This window comes from Eurosta solidaginis, chromosome 1 (genome assembly GCF_040869045.1).
Source record: "Eurosta solidaginis isolate ZX-2024a chromosome 1, ASM4086904v1, whole genome shotgun sequence".
NCBI lineage: Eukaryota > Metazoa > Arthropoda > Insecta > Diptera > Tephritidae > Eurosta > Eurosta solidaginis.
The window spans coordinates 52,191,430-52,206,620 of record NC_090319.1 but is presented as its reverse complement, the minus strand read 5'-3'; the positions used below and the strand labels follow the sequence as shown (position 1 = coordinate 52,206,620).

The following is a 15,191-nucleotide window of genomic DNA, read 5'->3' as shown; positions in this document are numbered from 1 at the left end:
GTAACCGTCAAATATTTCATACCCGATAGTTAATTTTTTTTCTACACCACAGTAGTATATCATCAATTGCCCCATCTTGGAATATTCGGAATATTCACGCAAGGAAAGTTATTGATGTTTGTACATGGGGCAAATATACGAAATTTCCGACAAAAATTGGCAATCGTCAAAAAGTGTAGAAAAAATGTTTATCTTTTTTGTTTTTTAATTTTTGTACCAAATTTGTGTCTCTTTTCATTTACTTTTAAATAAAACCTGGTTCAAAAAAAAAAATTTTTTTTCTACACTTTTTGACGATTGCCAATTTTTGTCGGAAATTTCGTATATTTGCCCCATGTACAAACATCAATAACTTTCCTTGCATGAATATTCCAAGATGAGGCAATTGATGGTATACTACTGTGGTGTAGAGAAAAAATTAACAAACGGGTATGAAGTTATAAAATTAAAATTGTAGCTGTGCCCACAAAAAAACATGCTCCTGAAAACAATTTACGCAACCAAGTGCTTCCAATTTTCTGCCTCCACCTTCAAAACTGAAAGGGGCACATCGAATTTGAAGCCCCAGATATTTTTAGTCCCTGATAGGCTATTATCGTGCATAATCCAAATTCCAATACTCAGTTGCCTCAAAAAGCTATAAGCAAAAAACTGTCAATATTGAAAATGACAAAAAAAAAGTATCGCTACTTTGGATTGATAATAGTTTTGAGTATTGGAGGGGCACATTAATTTTGCTCATACTTTTAGAATCTCCGTCTCAAAAACAACATTCAGTTTAAATTCCATAGGGTTTCAGCTATGCCTCAAAATTTTATCGAAAAAATTCAAAAAAAAAAATCAAGGGTATCGCTTGAAAAAGTCTAAAAATCTAAGTTTTTTACGTTTCGAAGTTCTGCAAAAACCTACTATCAACTCTCCTGATTTTTATAATCATCAAATCGGATAGCCAAAAGGTTAAACTTAATGCCCTTGTACTTGTTTCTGGCCTTAAGTTTTTTGCCCGTGTGTAAAACCGGAGTATCCAAAAAAGTAAAAGTTTTTGGGATTTGCCCATATCTCTTTGAGAAGGCACTTTTTGGTTCTTGGAAATCGGTTCTTATACGGACAAGTTCCGAATTTTCTTTCCTGATTAACCGTTCAATGCGATCTCTGTCTTTTTAGCATACGCATTCACGTTGGGAACCATGGATATCTATAATTCCATAACCGCAACAACCCTAATATAACGGCAGTTCGATGTGCGACAACACATACTCTTTTTGAACTCTTTGGGAAACGCCATTGCAAAAATACATATATACATAATTACTATGCACACACCGATAATCTGTCAGCGATGATTGGTGTTTGACATTAATGCTTTATTTTTGTTTTTGCAACTCGTCTAAACGACGGATTAGCACGACGAAGTATGCGTATATCAGTGATGATAATCATGGTACATTTGTACTTTTTTTGGTACATTTCGCTTCCCGAAAGAACGTTGGTACTACATTGACATATTTGGTACCTTTTTGTAAAACACCGCACTACACTTCAAGTCATTTGCAAAGCAGCTCTGAATGTACAAAAAAATTTAAAAATTTTCGAAGAAAATATATAGATAGTTAAGTTGTTTTGTTGCCGAGCACAATTTGCCATTTGCAATTATGGATCATTTAAATATGCTTGTGAAAAATGGCATAACTGATTCTAAAATTGTGAACAAATTTTGCATCAATGAATTAAAGCACAGAAAATAATAACTCAAACAACAGGGCCAGAAAATTATAAATCCATAACTGCATTTTGTCAGAAGAATTATAATTCTCTAATAGTAGATGAAACGACTGATATATGTACATCAAAAAATTTGGCAGTTTCTATTCGAATTTCTGATAAAAAGTGCATTCATAGATTTTTAGATTTCATACCTTTGACCGATAGTGGCACGGAGGGTACATTTAATGCCATTATTAAATGTTTGAAAGACCATTCAATAGCACTTGAACCATTCAATATCACGGAACAAGGCTGAGTTGTTCCAAATCTACGTGTTAATGGATGTCTTTGTCACATTTTAAATTTAGCTTCAATGGCCGCTTGTAACGTATTATCCAACAAAATTGATAAATTTTTGAAAGAAGTAAACTATCATTTTTGGATAACCTCCCGTTAGGAGGGCAGACTATCAGAGTTTTCAAGAACATATCGGTACAGAAATGCATGAAAGTACGCCCCCACAAGGGGGCTTTCTAAACAAGCACTCATAAATAGAATTCTTGAGCAATGGGATGCCCTCAAGTATTATTTTAATCTTGACGTATTTGAAACTAAAGGCAGTAATCAAAATATTAGACTTACATTTGAAAATTTCCAAAGTCCTATTTATAAAGTATATTTAACATTTCTTTCTTATATTTTAAATGAAATAAATAATGTGAATATAGGAATGCAGTCTGAAGATATTCGCATACATTTACTTATTACCAAATTAAAAATTTTATAAAAAATCTTATTTAGACTCCAGTCCTATTTGGATGCTAAACATTGATTCAGACGAAAATCACTTAACCCCAGATGAAGTTTATTGCGGTATTAATGTGGATATTATGCTATCAAATAACCTTTTCGAAGAAGGTGACGTACACATATTTAACAGCTGTGCTAGATAATTTTATATACAATTTTGTAGTACTTTATTAAAGAAAGTAAATTTGAATGATAGGACTTTGTTGTGGGCTGCAAAGCTTTCACCAGAAAGTATTTTAAGCGGCGAAACAAATAGTATTGTGCCCTTAGTTATGGACTTGTTACCGTAATCTGAATTTAATAAAATAGAGAAAACTAATTCCGAATTTAGAGTTTTAGCAGAGAATGAAGACCTTAAACAATTCAAGAATTTAAATATATGCGGCTTTTGGGCAGAATTAAGATCAGCTAAAAATGAATTAAACGCGTAAATGTTTTCCAATATTTATGGAATAGTTCAAGGTGTATTGTCGATTCCCAATTCATCCACAAATGTAGAAAGGATATTTTCTATACAAAATTTAATTAAAACTAAGTGCAGAAATATACTTCAAATAAACACAGTATCGCATTTATTAAAAACTAAAGACTCTATGAAATCAGCTAACAATAGTTGTCATAATATAGATACGAAAAAAAGCTTTTTGTCAACTGAGGTATTTAAAGAACTCAAAGAGTTTCCTGACTAAAAACTGTTTTTGTATAAAAAATAGAATAAAACTCTAGTTTGGTTCAAATTCGCATCCGAAAACTTTTAGTACATTTTTGGATGATTTGGTACATTTTTTTCCTCGTTTGGTACAAAATGAAAAAATCCATTTATCATCCCTGGTATGTATTGTTCAATGAAAGGAAATTGGGATTTTTTATGACGTTAATTTCCTTTAGACTATAGTTGTCTCTTTCATAGCATGATCGCACAAATGTATTTTCTTTTTTGTGGAAACAACAGCAACAACAATGTAAACATGGCAAACAAAAAGTAATGACAGTGAAGAAGGAAGCTGTGTGTGCTATTTTGAGATTTGTTGCAGGGCGGAGGCATTTAGTTTACTTGTGTACATTCGACGATTAAGGTGACGCATATAAATTGAGGGAAACGTGCGGATAGAAAAAATTTTAAATATTGCCATAAATGTGAAAAAATTGCAAAAAGTGCATTTGTTTTTTATAGAAGTTTTTTTTTTTCTTATTTAATTGCGTGAATATGTCAATACGTGCGGGTTCACCAAAAGTCTTACTTGACATTAGTTATAAACAATTAACGCATGCAACAAATATGACGGATAATGTTATTAAATTAATTAAAATGGAGCCACCAGCTTATGAATATTTGCATTCCATACATATGCAACAGCAACAACAACAACAACAACATCATCAGACGCATCTCTCCACCAACTTTTATCATCAAAACTCTGCACAGAACTTGAGTGACACAACGCTGCTACACAGCCTAACGCATGCGCCACATACGCAGCGGGGTTTAGTGGAGTCTGCTGCAGCGCAGTTTGTGTATAATGACGCAGAACCAGAGCAAATGGACTATACAATTTCGCGACAGGATATACCAAGCACCGTTAGCATGCGCGGTAGCAATACGAACACAAATTCAAGCGCAACTGCGTTTGCGCCAACGATTGAGCCAAACACTTCCGCTTCGAATATTCATATAAATTCAAGTAATACTAATACAACAAAAGAATTAAATAATAATTATAATAATATACAAAACACATGTAATAATTTAACAACACAATTAAATGGTGGCGCTAATAAAAGAAATCGCGAGTACGAAAGCGCAGCGCATGATATGTTGCCTGAAGCTAAGAAACGTCATTTGCATATAACAATTGAGCAGCAGCAGCAACAACAACAACAACAACAACCAACCCATTACATACAACAAGAGGAACAACAAAGATTTGTTTTAGAATATCTACCAACAACAGTTGCAGATGTCAACTCTAACATAAGTCCACCTACCAATCATACGGATAGCACAGATAGCAGCACAAATAATTCACAATTTGATTATTCTTCACAAGAAATGTGCGACAACAGTGAGGATAACTTTAAGTATACATATCAACAACAACAACAACAACAACATGAGCGCCAACTGTCACACAGCACTTCACCAACAATAAATACACAAACCTCACATCACAACATTTTCCCTACTAATCATGAAAATGTTAAAAATCTCACAAATCATAATCAACAAACTCATCCCGCCACCATCGAAGTTATACCAAAAAGTTTAGATCAATATGATTTTGTCAATGATATAAAAAGTACAACGAGCACGAATTGTTCTAATTCTGATCGTGATGATACTAATATTGAATTTGGTCGCCTAATTGATAATGTCGGTAGCGATACACATTTCGATTATAGCGCACATAATGACGATCTTATTGATCATTTAAATGCTGATTCGATTTCCGATGAAAATGATGCTTCAAAAGCGTTTCGTAAACCAAGACGACGTACGCGGCGAAAATCGAGTCGTTCAGAAGATACTGAAGAGTTTCATAATCAACGCGTTATGGCTAATGTGCGTGAGCGTCAACGTACACAAAGTTTGAATGATGCCTTTAAAGCGTTGCAACAAATCATACCGACCCTGCCGAGTGATAAGCTGAGTAAAATTCAAACATTGAAGTTGGCGACAAGGTGAGCATAAAATTCGCAAGAATATTTGAATATTTTTAGGTTTTTAGGTTAGGTTGAAGTTACACACAAAGAACAGTGTCAGGCAGGGCCGCCGAGAGAAAATCCGGGCCCGGGGGCAAAAAATACGCGCCCCCAAACTAAAATGAACAAAATCTCAACATCAAAATTACCATATTTTACACATTTATATGAATACATGTATATCGCTGTATAAGAATATGCATCATACCGAATTCTTCTGCTGCAACAGAAAATGAATACAACTTTATGCTACAAAGCCGACGCCAAAAACCAACAACGCCTTATGCGGGGTGCAGACCCGTTAAGAGATTTATACAATTTTTTGAAAATTAAAAAGGTTATTATCTAAGAAAGGTGATTAAAGGTATGGTTTGTTTACTTTCTGTAAGCAAAAAGCTTGGATAGCATTTTGAGATTCCCGGGCCCCTCCAAAGCCCGGGCCCGGGGTAAATGACCCCCTCAGTCCCCCCCTCTGTTGTTGTTGTTGTTGTAGCGATAAGGTTGCTCCCCGAAGGCTTTGGGGAGTGCTATCGATGTAATGGTCCTTTGCCGGATACAGATCCGGTACGCTCCGGTACCACAGCACCATTAGGTGCTAGCCCGACCATCTCGGGAACGATTTATGTGGCCACATTAAACCTTCAGGCCATCCCCTCCCTCCCCACCCCCAAGTTCCATGAGGAGCTTGGAGTCGCCAGAGCCTCGTCTGTTAGTCAAACAGGATTCGCCGCGGATAGGTGAGGTTGACAATTGGGTTTCGAGAAGCTATATATTGCGCTGGCAACCTGAAGGGTTGCGCTACACAGCCCCTTGTATCTGGTATTTTAGTCGCCTCTTACGACAGGCATACCTACCGCGGGAATATTCTGACCCCCTAACCCGCTGGGCCCCCCCCTCTCGAGGGGCCTGGTGTCAGGTTTTTAATACCATAAAAATACAACATTAGCTCTACTAATGGAAGTAGTTGAAGGACCTTGTAAAGGCTGCCAAGTGTTTGATGCCGTACTCCATAACCTGGTGTAGATTACCTTGAAAGGGAGATCACAGGCAGCGTTGCCTAGCAGCAGTGCCTAGTTAGTACTCCTTAAAAATTTTAAAATTCTATCCCTACTTAAGGTGTGAAGTGGTCGGGATCTCTTAAGATCAAATGCTGACTAGATTTGCTTAGATGTCCCACACGCTGGTGTTTGTATCCATCTATAGTTTACTGATGGTATATGTCTATAAATGTAGCAAGAATATAACTAAGCGTTGTTTCTCAGGAAGAGTCGGCTTTGTTGTGTCCTACCTTGCAAGTTCATCTGTAACACAGTTTCCCTAAATTCCCTATTGTACTGATCCCTTGTGAGATGAGGTTCTGTGGGGTCATCTTCTGAAGGCTTAGTTTAGTTTTAGTTCAGAATTGAATGAGCAAATGCCATGGAATTTGACAACCGCTTGGCTGTCGCTAAAAACAATGTTTTCTTTGCCGATAGTGTGATCTTCTATCAAAACGGAGCTTTGCATCATAACCAATACTTCTTCCTGGAAAACACTACAATAATCAGCTAGTCTGAAAAGAAAGATTTCGGTCTTTTGAATATATCTTTTGAATCAACAGCGAAGCACGGATCCGACTGCAGCCAATCATATCCGCTAGGAATGTTTAGCATAAAGTTGCTGTCCGCAAATGCTGTGGTTGCCCAGCGATCTGTGCTTCGTAGAAGAAACCCACAATTGTTTAATATGCTAGAGTGTCATACGGTTTTTGTACTCCATCTCTAGAGCAAGGCTGACGGTGCCGCTGATACATATTCCGCTAGATACATGTGCGGGATATCAGATATGATCTGAAGAGCTGGTTTAAAATGTAAGGTTAGAAAACCTATGACAGAATGTGTGTCTACGAGAGTTCTTTAGGACAAGGTTATAGCTCGAATGTGCAACAGCTTTGAGCGACGGTTTCATCCAAACATGATTATTTGCTTAGAGTATGAAACTGTCTAGTACACTGATAAAACAGCCAGCGGGTCTTGATTTTTTGAACTATGTTAATGTTAAATCTTCTTCGTCAATCGCAAGTATTTCAAGATCATAATTATTTCCCAGAAAGTTTCGCTTGAATACCCTCAAAGCCTCGACTTTCTGATGTTTTCAAGTGATTTGTACACCGAAATATGTATATGCCGCTAGTAAACTAACTAGAACGGGTTTGTTATTCTTGAATCAACAAAGTTTAAGTAAAATTGGTACCATAATAGCTAAGTCAAAGGAGTTATTTGATAAGAATACAAATTTGTTTAGTCATTTCAACAGAATAGGAATTTTTGGTCGAAGGTTAACCATATTCTGTGAAAATTACAGGCTTCACCTCAATCTAACTGATTTTTATGTTGAAAGAACTGATTTTAGGGGTGATTTTAATGGCGAATAACTGTCAATATTAAACAATTAAATCAGCGAATTTGAAGAGAAACTTACGCACATGGCGCTTATTATTTTCTCGGTGCCACAGAAATCTCCAGCATATTAACAGTCTTCACTGTTATACCAATGTTGATAAAAACCTGTTATCTTAACAATTTTCATTGGTATTTTTATGGAGCTACGGCTCACGTATGATGAATCTAGTTCTTGTTGATTTGACGTTTGAAATGGTCAATTTAAATTCAGCAATTTGTGCGATGAATCTAAAGAGCGTATCAGCATTTGTTGGCAAAATTAGTTTTCCAGGGTAGTATTGCTTCTAATTCTTTATTCTAGCTCACAACTGCTAAAACTCGTCGAAAAATATCAGTTGTTAATAGACGCGATTTGGACCCAAGATCGCGAAAGCGGAGATAACAAGTTTTACTTCTGTCAAAAGATATTTCTAAAAAACCAGAAAATGTTCTCGGAGCGCTCCGAAGCGGTATTAACAGTATTTTTGTGCAGGCATCCTTTCTGCATTGGCGGCCTTGGACCGTGATTTTAAAAAATTCCCTGGTGGATAAAACAAAATCTTTGAAATTATAACAACCACATGAACATTTTAAATTTCTTTTGCAAATATTTCTCGGCCGAAATAAAGTTTTCAGCTTCCGCTTTCGGATTCGTGTTCCTGCGTTCAAAGCGCGTATTTTGACAACCCTCCCGATTTTTCACTAATTTGAAGTTATGTCTGCAACCTTATTGCCAAGGAACAGTTGCGTTAGAATTGCTTGATGAAAATAGATACTTCCTTTTGTACTAGTGTGCCATCAGACCGCCTCTCATTCCAGTCAAGAATAAGCGGAACGTGCGGCACGGGTGTTAGGTGGATTATGTTGATGTCATCAGCCCATGTAGTAATAATAAAATAATATAAAATATTGTTTCCAAAGCGTTTAAGTTCCGCCAATAGAATTATTTTCCACAGCTACCTATAAGCCTTTCCCAATTCTGACTGAAAAAAGTTTTCTACTTCTTTTCATGCTGTCCAAGACGCATTCAGGATCGACGAGGAGGTGAAGTGTTTCAATTTGTTTTTGGGGTTTTTTTTCAATGCTTAGCGTATGTCGGTAATCTCTAGACATTAGATTTAGAAGCTCTTAAACCGCACTGATAAGGTACAATCAGACTATGCACGGTGAAGTTACACATGCATAAAATTTGCTTAACATCATTTTACTTGCGTTAGTAAGACTAATGAAGCTGGCTCTACCCTCTTGTGGATTGCGATAAGAGCAGAGATCGGGTTCATCACCTTACATGTGTGCTTCATCAATATTAAGTAATCTGCATATCTTTTCGTGTACAATTTATGTATATCGTTTATATAAAGAAGATAATATTTCATTTGGTCTACAAGTATTGAAACACCACCATGAGAGCATCTCCATTTGGCAGCATCTGACCCATAGCCAGACAGATTTTTTCCCCTTCAGCATGAAGAGTACCCAGCACAACCAGTGGAATTACATCATAATCAATCAAAGCTTGCTCAATAGCCTGAAGTTACGTGTTATTTAAAGCTTCTGAGATGTCAATAAAGGCGATCCAGCGGATTGAAGAGTTTGGAATATTTCCGCGGTGTACTTGCTTGTAGAGAGACACCTGAAATCCACTCGCCCGAAGATGGTTGATGGATCATAAAATCCTTCCCGTGAAAGTCGTGGCAATGGACTGTCCATATCCTTAACACTCCTTAAACATTCGGGGAGTGGTTTTGCGTTTAAAACAATAACAACAACATGCCAATAACAGCGCAGCGCGCTATATTTTCGGACTCCAAAGCTATTGAAAATTTTCCGTAAGGGCTACAAATAGCAATCATATCTTAATAAAAGGAACTGGATAGACAGTAAGCAGGACTAAAACTGATCCGGTTCTTTTGACTTAACGCATGACTTCACAATAGATAATCCTCAAAGTCAAAACCGAATATTTAAGTGGATTAAAGGAATTTTCGATGACAACACTACTACAATTCCAACTTCTATGTACCTATTAGTAGTTAAGCTGTTAAAGGTACAGACGCAAGTTCAATGCAATATCTGCCATACTGTTTAACATTTGAATTTTCTAAAATCAGCAAGTTATTGTACACGAGTGTAGATTTCCTAATAGCAAACTTTTCAGGAACGCAAAAGATTTTAAATGAACCCTGTCCGTTCATCCGTTAACACGATAAATCTGGCTAAAACTGAGAATATATTGGTTGTGAAAATGAGCCAACTCGAACTATAGCCACGCCCACTTTCTCAATATTAAAAATTAGAAAAGACTAATATAGTGCAAAAGTATATCCAGAACTTGTTTGACGACCAAGACTGGAAGCACTCCAATCAGTAACTAGAACTTATGTTATAGAATATCTCCATCCACTTGGCAAATATTAGAAGTATTCTAAGAACTTGCTTAATTGCTGCCTCGAGACCTGGCAACTCTGCCGTCTCTAATAGCTAGACCCTTGACCTGACAAGCGCAGGATATGAACACAGAACGTGCTCAGCCGTTTACTTCTGCAGCTGGCACTTTCTAGTTCAGCTGTTACTGACGAAGCCTAACTTATAAGCATGTGACGTCAGAAGAAAATGTCCAGTCAGTATGCCCATCGTCAGCCTTAAATCTCCAATCTTCAGAGATATGAACCACTTTGTGAGTCTAATGTTGTAGGATTTGCACATGATATTTGAAATTTTGCAGTTACACGCTTCTGTCCATGCCTTTCATACAACTCCTGTCTACTTTTTAATTCTCCCAAAGGTATTGGGACGTCTACAGTAGATGCAGCGTGTGCTGCATCTTCCTTTGCCAACTCATCGGGTTTTCGTTACCTTATATATTCCTTTATAAAAGGGGATCCAGCATTGATGTATGGTGCGGCCTGGGCGAAGTTTTCCCAATGATTCTATGCATTATAGAACAATTCTTGCTAAAGTACTGTGAGATATTATTGTCCTAATCGCCACCTGACTGACATATATATTGACGAGACTGCAGCTTAAGCTCGCTTCCGCCAAAATTTCTGCTGCTTTCTTCCCCCTAATGGACGCTGCAATCATCTGATAGGCTGCAGGATCTAATTATTTCTAGATCGACACAATAAACAGCAGACCTGACCCCTTCCATTTATTTGGAACCATGGGTATAGGTACACGTGTATAGTGTGTTCTGACATTTCTGCACCCTGGCACCAACCCACCGACTCAATTGATTAAAGATAAAATTTTCTCAATGAAATTTAGTTCACGCTTCTTGCTGTTTTGTCAATTTGAGACACAATTTTTTTAACGAAAACTCAAGAAAATGTAGGTGGTTTTAGATTTGAGCATGGATAATATACTGCTGGCTATATCTGCTAATTGCTTGTTATCACAGATATAAACAAAGGCTCAAATTTCATTTCCTCATCAAATAACATTTGCAAATATTCTAGTAAGTTTCTCGAAAGATGATATTAATTTCAGCTAAGTCTTCAAAATGTATTCGAGTTTATTTACATACAAACATAGGTAACTATATATGTATATATAGGAACATAAATATGCAAGTAAGCATGTATTGACGTAAGTTCCTTTTCTCATACCACTGCCAATAGCCCAATAAAGATAATAATGATGGTTTTGTCAAAAGTCCGAAAAGTATACACGCACACATACATACGTAGATATGTAGGTACACACATTCATCCATGCATATGCCTTTGTTGATTTGTGGCTTTACCTTAAACACCCATTTCGTTCTAACTAATGCTTAAGTTACTTATATGTAAATATGTAAGAATGTATGAACATAAATAATGTTTATGAAATTCCCATGTGGGAAATCCAAAAACACAGTAATTTCCAAACGAGTGGCTTTTCCGCTTACGTTTATAGCCGGCAAATTTTTTTCCCGACGGTAAACTAACCTTCAGCGCTGTTCGTTTACCTGTGTGTGCTTGTTTTGCTATGTGTAACACACACACGCACATATATCTTTATAAAAACATATATGCAAATGCCTATGTGAATAGCTATGAATAAGTAAAACTCGTCCTTTGGCGCCAGCGACGCACATGCATGCATATATGAATATAAAGATAAAACCAAAAACACACGCGCATTATTATAGGAATCATATACATATATTTGTACATTTACATATGCAAACATAAGTACTTACAAATTTAATACAAAATTTAGGGATTACTGATTACTGATTTTATTTTATGTTTAATTTTAGATATATCGAATTTTTATGTCGTGTCCTCTCCACCAGCGAAATCAACTTACTTAAATCAATGGAAAGTAAAGGTATACTCTCGAGTAATGGGCTGCCTATTGGAACAGCATCACTTTTGAATGCTGCCACCGGTGGTGCTACGGACGATGAGTTGAAGGATTTAAGACGTGCTTCGGGTGCGGCAATGATTCCACCAGAAAAATTGAGTTACTTATTTGGTGTTTGGCGTATGGAGGGTGAAGCGCAAGGCAAGACGTAGAATTAAGGCGTATTCATGACAGTTGAAATTACTGAAGAGTATTGATGTAAGTTGAAGCATATATCAGGAACCGAAAATAGGCGTTAATTTAATGTTTGATTCAAGATCAAACAGAGAGTGATTTTTTCAAAAATTTAACTCAATTGTGTAAACCGCTCAAATTCCTTCGATGTAAACAAAATACAAAACTTTTTTTTTATTTTTTAATCCACAGCTGTGACAACGAAAAAGGCGGTGTACACCTTTTTTTTTTAAGTCTTTTCGATAATTAAAAAAAAAAAAAAACTTACATGATATTTGTAACTCAAACCGTGAAATCAATCTCAAAAACGTTTTCGAAAAAATTTGAAAATTCGATTTCGAAATTCGAGCATTTCGAATTTTTTCTTTAAAATTCTTAGATTTTTTTTTGACTATGTAGTTCTGTAGCATAATCAATTTTAGTCTAACAAAGTATAAGTAATAGCTTCCTTTAAATTCTTATTAATTTTTCAAAATATTTTTACGAAACATATTTTACATTTTCCTCTATACGAAGGGCTCATAGGTTTTTAAACCCAACGTATACTTGTATACAGGGGTAATATAACTTTGATAATATAACGGTTGTTTGTCACTGCCTAAAGGAATCAAAATAGATATAGACTTTCATGTATCAAAACTATCAGCATCGAAAAAAATTTTGATTAAGCCATGTCCATTCGTCCGTTAACACGATAACTTTAATAAAAATTGAGATATCTTCACTAAATTTGATGCCCGACCAATTATTTGAATGTTTTGAAAATGGGCGCAATCGCATGAAAACCACGCTCGCTTTTTCGATATTGAAAATTTCGAAAACTGGAAAAATGTCGTAACTCAATACCAAATACAGATAACCTGAGGAAACTAAATATGCGATTTCAATTTATGATAAGAAATCGAATTTTAGAAAAATTTTGGAAAGTAGGCGTGGTACCGCCTACACATGAAAGTCTTCTGGGACATATGTACATCCTAAGCCGTTAAAGGTATGATGTTGAAATTTGGCAGAGAGGTTTTTTTTACTGTTGTACATTCAGTTAATGAAAATTTATAAAATCGATTTGCGTCCACGCCAAGTTAAAAAAAAAATCGATACTTCGAAAATTGGGAATAATGCGCTTCTTCATTACCAAAGATAGATAACGTGCTGGAACTTGATATAACAGCTCACGTTGGGTGTATAATGTTCGGTTTCGCCCGAAATATACTTCTCTATTTATTTTTTTATATGGAAGAAAATTTAAAACACAGTTCGTAAAAATAACTGTCAAGAATCAATGCAAGTTATTTATAGTTTGTACTTTTTCAGAAAACTCGAAATAAAAAGTTCGAAATTTTCGTGAAATTTTCTCGAATTTTAGAGCTTTCTGAAAAAAATTTTTGAGATTGATGGGCAAAGTTTCAATTACAAAATTTATGGAAGTATTTTCTTGAATTATCAAAAATGAACAAAAAAAATTATTTAACTGATAAAATTGGATACAAAATTTCATTCCTATTTTCGCGTTCACAACTGTATTTAGTTTTTAAATTTTACTAAGTAATATTTATATTGTGGCTATCAATTTTTGATGATTTTATGAGTTTTATTTTTTAAATCAAATTTGATCACTATTTTGGTATTTCTTTACTCTCAATCTAAGAATAATAACAATTGAAAAATTGATTTTTTTTTCCAAAATAAAAATTACATTTTGAGTGTTTTAAATAATTAAAATTTTCTGTTAAGCGCAACAGCTCAGTGTTTAATTTTGCTCAGCTGTATAAGAAATATGTTTACTTCTTGATTTTTTTTTTCAACTTTATTATTCGGTCATTGGTTAATTAATTCTTCAGTATGCCTTCGTATGCTTTTTTCAATAATTTTTTGTTTTTTATATTAAAGCATAAATCATTTTGTATATGAAAAGTATTCTCAATTGTGTGAGCTAAAATGTAAACTTTCCATTAAATATTAAGTGTTTATGTATGTATGTATGTATGTGTGTATTATGTATAGCTTATCCTAATTCTATTCTATGTATAAATATTGCCATATATTTTGCCATAGTTATTTATAAACAATAAATTTGTAAAATCATCGTTATAAGATGATAAAGGCCTGGTACTTAAGTACTTTGCAAACAAAAATAAAGGATTTCTAGAACTAATTTGAAATTGATGCACAATTTTAAAATATATTGCACCGAAAAACATGGTCAGCTAAGTGGATGATTGCCATTCATCGATTATTGGTTCTATTTATGATATGAGCTTTCAAAAATTTTTTCCATTCGGCAAAATTTCTTTAATGTCCCTTGATTGTCGCAAATCAACATAAACAAGTAAGGACGGGAATGTCTTCGGCTGTGCCGAATACTTCATACCTTTCATGAATGGGGCTAAACAATAATCTTATCTCGTTCGTTATCTCCAAATAATCGGATGTATAAGATAAGAAATATATAGTGAACAGATGTACATACCTAAACGATTTTTAAGATAAATATAAAATAAAAAATGGCAAAAAGCCCCCTTATCTGAACGATCGGTTGTATGGGATATATATTATATATAGCTCCGGCCGAAATGATTTTTACAGGAAATCTTCTATGAAATATTAGAATATATATCACCAAGTTTCTCGTTTTTATATTGGAAACTAAGGGAGATGTGGCCAAAAATCTTTCTATCTGAATGATCGGTTGTATGGAATATATATTATATATAGCTTCGATCCAAATGATTTTTTCATGAAATCTTCTATGATATATTAGAATAAATATCACCAAGTTTAACGTTTTTATATTGGAAATTAAGGGTGAAATGGCCAAAAATCTTTCGATCTGAACGATCGGTTGTATGGTATATAACTGTATATAGCTCCGATCAAACTGTTTTTTTCAGGATATCTTTTATGATATATTAGAATATATATCACCAAGTTGCACGTTTATACTTTCTAAATTGCCTCAGGAATGATCAAAATCGTCTTATCTGAACGATCGGTTGTAAGGGAGATATATGTTATAGTGGTCCGATCCTA

General features: G+C 35.0%; 2 protein-coding genes across 3 annotated transcripts in view; one reads left to right on the top strand and one right to left on the bottom strand.

Annotated features, from left to right (window-relative positions):
* Positions 1-15,191, bottom strand: part of Nlg4 (Neuroligin 4) — a 735,191-nt gene that overhangs the window by 206,680 nt on the left and 513,320 nt on the right. The window lies entirely within an intron of this gene.
* Positions 3,589-13,248, top strand: twi (twist family bHLH transcription factor). The gene is made up of 2 exons (XM_067789496.1): positions 3,589-5,193; positions 11,881-13,248. Exons 1-2 carry the CDS (start codon positions 3,722-3,724, stop codon positions 12,137-12,139), a joined length of 1,731 nt encoding a protein of 576 aa, XP_067645597.1. The 5' UTR covers positions 3,589-3,721; the 3' UTR covers positions 12,140-13,248.

Coding starts and splice junctions, on each gene's coding strand:
- twi (XM_067789496.1), top strand. CDS start 3,722: ATGTCAATACGTGCGGGTTCACCAAAAGTCTTACTTGACATTAGTTAT. Junction 5,194..11,880: donor ACATTGAAGTTGGCGACAAG/GTGAGCATAAAA, acceptor GTTTAATTTTAG/ATATATCGAATTTTTATGTC.